This window comes from Poecilia formosa, unplaced genomic scaffold (assembly GCF_000485575.1).
Source record: "Poecilia formosa unplaced genomic scaffold, Poecilia_formosa-5.1.2 Scaffold213, whole genome shotgun sequence".
In the NCBI taxonomy this organism is placed as follows: domain Eukaryota; kingdom Metazoa; phylum Chordata; class Actinopteri; order Cyprinodontiformes; family Poeciliidae; genus Poecilia; species Poecilia formosa.
This window is the reverse complement of record NW_006800152.1, coordinates 76,898-81,924: the sequence shown is the minus strand read 5'-3', so window position 1 is coordinate 81,924 and position 5,027 is coordinate 76,898. Positions and strand designations below refer to the sequence as shown.

Genomic DNA, 5,027 nt, shown 5'->3' with positions numbered 1-5,027 from the left:
GGGGTGGTGGGGTGGTGGGGTGGGTGTGTGTGTTTGTCATGGTTGGGGTTGTTTCTGTTGAATTTGTGTGTGTGTCTGTCGTGGTGGGGATTGTTTCTGGTGATGTTGCATGTGTTACTGTTGTGTTTACCATTGTCTCTGGTTCAGATGCATTTGACGTTGTCTCCACTGCTATTTGTGTTCTGGTTACACCTGCTGTTGTATCAGGTATTATTTCTATTGAAATTGCATTTGACATTGTTGTGTTTAGGGTTATTCCCTGTGTTGTGTTTTGACTTTGGTTTATTGTGGTTTTATTTGTCACTCTTGTGCTCAGGCCCATTCCTGATGAGGTTGCATCTGTTAATCTAGTATTCAGTGTTGTTTCTGATGAATTTGTGTGTGTGTCTGTCGTGGTTGGGGTTGTTTCTGGTGAAGTTGCATTTGCATTTGACATTGTTGTGTTTAGGGTTATTCCCTGTGTTGTGTTTTGACTTTGGTTTATTGTGGTTTTATTTGTCACTCTTGTGCTCAGGCCCATTCCTGATGAGGTTGCATCTGTTAATCTAGTATTCAGTGTTGTTTCTGATGAATTTGTGTGTGTGTCTGTCGTGGTTGGGGTTGTTTCTGGTGAAGTTGCATTTGCATTTGACATTGTTGTGTTTAGAGATGTTCCCAGTGCAGTGACATGTGTTACTGCTGAACTTGGTCTTATTTCTGGTGTAACTGTATATGTCACTGTTGTCTCACTGCCTGTGTTTCTTGTGGTTTCATTTGTCACTCTTATGTTCAGGCCCATTCCTGATGAGGTTTCATCTATTGATCTTGTTGTCAAAGCTGTTTCTGTTGAATTTGTGTGTGTGTCTGTCGTGCTTGGGGTTGTTTCCGGTGAGGTTGCATGTGTTGCCTCTGGTTCAGATGCATTTGACGTTGTCTCCAGTGCTATTTGTGTTCTGGTTACACCTGCTGTGGTATCAGGCATTATTTCTATTGAAATTGCATTTGGCATTGTTGTGTTTAGGGTTATTCCCTGTCTGGTTGCATGTGTTACTGTTTCTGGTGTAACTGCATCTACCACTGTTGTCTCAACAGTGATTTTTGCTGTGGTTATGTTTGTCACAGTTCCTGGTGAGTGTCCATCTAGTAATCCCATATTTAGAGTTCTTCCTGTAGAATATGCATCTGTTTCTGTGTTTCCCAGTGTCTCTGCTGTAGCTGCATTTGAAGTTGTCTCAACCACTGTTTGTTTTGTGGTTACATTTGTCATTGTTGTGAGAGGGTTTTTTTTACTTAAAGAAACTATTGTGTCTTGACTTGGTTCTAGTGTGTTCACATTTGATGGTTTTTTTGATTCTATGCTAACATCTCCAACTGTTGTGTCATTTGCTCTTTCTGATGTGGTTTCATTCATCACTCGCGTATCTGTTGTTACACCAGTGACCAGTGTTATATTTTGTATTATTTGTATTGTTGCTGTTTCCATGGCTTTACTAGCTTCCAATTCTTTTGACAATGTTGTGTTTGTAACTTTATTGTCTGGAGTTAAATAATTTATTGATGGTGTTGATGTCACTGTAAAAAAAAGAGAAAAAAAATCAAAGAACATTAAGTTTAAAAAAAAATACATTTAAAAAGCTAACAGAAGGACTTAATTGTTTTTAAGGATTTGAGAGCAAAAATATTTAAATGATAAATCAATAAAATATAGTATCTTTCACACATTCAAAACATTTGTGTGAAACTGAAGAGCTGAATTATTGTTTCTGCTGTGCAACTTAAGACATCCAAATTGTCCAAATTGTCACCTGTTCACAATTACGCACTTTGTTTAATTTCACTTTACATCGACATACAAATTCATGTAGCTCTATCACACTATCACATAAAAACCAGAGAAAATACACTAAACTTGGTGATTTGATGTGACAAAATAAAAGTTTGCTTTGTAAAAATATGTTTTCATGACATAATCTGCACATGAAACGTCAGAATTTATGAAAATCTGCAGGTTTTGACTAATGCAACTAGAAGCTGAACCTGTTTGCTGAAACAAACTCTAAGCTCTGTTCATCTGTTGAGCTACAACTCAGATCTTCATGTTTTTCATACCTGTGGGAGGTGGAGGAGTTGAATCGCACTTAGAGGCGTCTGTGAAGTAAGAGAAGAAACAAAACTAAATAAAAGCAACAGATGTAGGATCATTAGGACTAGAGTCTGAAATCCATATTTGCATTCAAAGTCTCTACAGCTGCTATTCCATTACGAATGTTTGCTAAACTTTGTTGATATTCTGCTAACGTCATCCTCCTGTCACTTCCTGTCGTCTTCTTCGTCTTTTCCACCAGTAGAAACATTCAGCTGTTGATCAGTGACTCGTGATGTGAAAAAGTGTTTCCATTGCAATTGTACAAACTACACAAATTTCAACATGACTGGAAAACTCACTCATCCTAATGCAAAACTTTTTTATAAATAACGTGAGTTTTTTTGTTGTTTTTTTTTTCTAAATTGCTGTGTTTTCATTAAGTTAATTTATTTTCACAATTCCAATTTGTGTGAATATGATCAATCGAACGCAACTATTGATGTTGGACATATGTCTATTTGATTAACACTAACAACATTTATTAAAAAGAGAAACAAAAAACAGAATGCTTACTTGTAACGGGCTGACAGAACTCGTCATTGGGAGGAAGTCCATATAAACATGTACAGGTCTGATTGTTGCATGAGTTGGTGTTGCTGTTACACGTGTCACATGGCCAAGCAAAGCCGCTCTCACACTGACACTGGAGCCCATTAGCAGAGTTTGGATCACAGGCTGTTTCAAAAACAGACAGACAGATTTTTAATTCTCATTTAATCTGATTCACAAGGTAAACCACTTAACTTACACTGTTACTTACCTGTGGTGAAGGACATCTCTTTCACTCCCACAGACTGAGAGAGGGCTAATGGGAAGGAAATGTTTTGCAGAGTACTTCTGAAGGAGCTGAATATACTTGACGAAACACTAGAGGTTGGGATGAACAAGACAATGCCCACATTGATGTCCGCAGCGTCTGTGTGTGAGAGGTAAGAGGAGAGTTCATGAAGCTTGTTGATGAAAAACACGTTTTACATTAACATATTAACTTCAGGCAAACTTTAAGAGGCTCAGTTACTTTTAGAAACAAGACAAAACTGTGCATGAGCTCAGTATAGAGCTGAACAGATTTATTTCACACCAAATCATCGACTCTTGTTCTTAGGACACTTGGTAACCCCTCTCCCTGTGTGCTTAAGGTTATCATCTGTTTGCTCCCAAGGTTTAACATCCAGGTGGAGTCTAGATGTTGCTTCAATTATGTCCTGGGAAACTTCTTCCATGTTACCTGACCTAAGTGCGTTGATTAGATACACAGCTGTGGATGTATTTTAAGGCCATAGCACCAGTAAACATCTCTCTGGTTTGACACCATGGGAAAATCAAAAGAAATCAGCCAAGATATCAAAAGTAGAATTGATTGCAGAGTTGAATGATCCTTGGGAACAATTTCCAGATGCTTAAAGGTGCAGCAATAATCTGTTCAAACAATTACACCCAAATATATACATGATAGGGATGTCCAATCATCATACCACTCAAGAAGACAGGTTCTGGGAAACAGAACCTGTCTTCTTGAGTGGTATCCCAACTGTGAGGGCCTGCAGCATCATGTTGTGGTGCAGGAGGATCTGGTGCACTGGTGTTACGGGTGTTGTTTACTCTTCTCCCAGCTCCTACTTAACTTCTCCACCAGAGGGCAAATTTTCTAGAACTCGTACCTATTCAAATGTCAGCATATGCATTTTTAAACCCTCTCTAAACTTGCCTGTTTGGCTGCTGTTCAGCTGGCAGAACTGACCATCAGCTGGCAGGTCATTAATGCAGCCACATGTGTCACCACGCATGACGTCACACACTCCATATGCAATGCAGGTGTTATTAGACCAGGCAAAGTTCTCCTCACACACACACAGGTACCCAGCTATGTGAGGTGAGCACACTGTGGGGAAAAAAACAAGAGCACACATTGGAAATGTTTAATGCAACACTTGCTGAAAGACTTCAAATATTAATCTATTAACTGAAAAATACCTGTTGTGGTGTCCATACTGGAAATCTGACTTGTGCCGTTGATCAGTATGGGGAAACTGGGGTTATTCAGAAACAGTTCAAGAACCTCCAGCTCAGAAAGGCCCAACACAGCTTGGAACTCATAATCATTTGTTGGAGCTAGAGTGGAAATAGATACAGACATCAAAACCTTTATGTTGATTCTATAAGGCATATTTTATAAGTAAATAAAGAACATTGTGTTTTGCAGTGACTCACCTTCTCTTTTCTGTCTCTCATGAAGCAGTGAGTTGATTTCCATCATGTCCTGTAAAAATCATCAGATTAATCCAACTGTGAAATCAATACTGATCAATAATTGTTTTTGGTATTATTCTGAGACAAAATATTGTTTGTGTATATTGTTTGGGGCCATGAAGCCTGGCTGTTTAACTTTCAGTGCTTACCTCATAGAGGGCTGTGAATCCCGGCTGGCTCTCAGTGTAGCAAATAACCAGAGGAATAAACCCAAACCACACTGCTTTAGGGAAAACCATTCTCACTAAGGAGAGAATAAAAATACAAATAAAAAAAAAAAAACATTTATCACTAGCGACACACTGTGTTTCGCATATATTTTTTTAAAGCTACAAGGAAGTAATAAATAAACATGTGTGGAAAGAGAAAAGGGAGAAAAGCAAATGCAAAGAATTCTATTAATAGAACATTTTTAACTGTTTTCCTTTTTAGAATACAGTTTAGAATAAAGCTCAAAGGTGAAGAGCAGAAAATGTTAAAGGTCATATTTAACTTATCCTTCTCACTCAAAAAACCTTTTGCGTCTTTACCTTTGGCTCCTCGCTTATTAAAGATCTTATTTCCTGTACACTTTTAAAACTGTTTGATTTACAGAAACAAAAATGTGAGTTTTAAACAAAGGAGAGAAGAAAAAAAGCAATCTACAGTCAAT

The 5,027-nt window shown here is 38.0% G+C and overlaps 1 protein-coding gene across 1 annotated transcript in view; it reads right to left on the bottom strand.

The window, feature by feature from the left end:
• The window catches only part of LOC103148839 (adhesion G protein-coupled receptor F5-like), a 25,201-nt gene extending 20,587 nt beyond the window's left edge, over positions 1-4,614 (bottom strand). Inside the window, exons 1-6 of the mRNA XM_016679477.1 lie at positions 4,525-4,614; positions 4,337-4,385; positions 4,100-4,237; positions 3,834-4,007; positions 2,886-3,041; positions 2,639-2,800 (exon numbers count right to left, since the gene is read on the bottom strand). Coding sequence (XP_016534963.1) covers positions 2,639-2,800; positions 2,886-3,041; positions 3,834-4,007; positions 4,100-4,237; positions 4,337-4,385; positions 4,525-4,614 — 769 coding nt within the window. The remainder of the gene's footprint in view (positions 1-2,638; positions 2,801-2,885; positions 3,042-3,833; positions 4,008-4,099; positions 4,238-4,336; positions 4,386-4,524) is intronic.
• Positions 4,615-5,027: the final 413 nt, after the last annotated feature.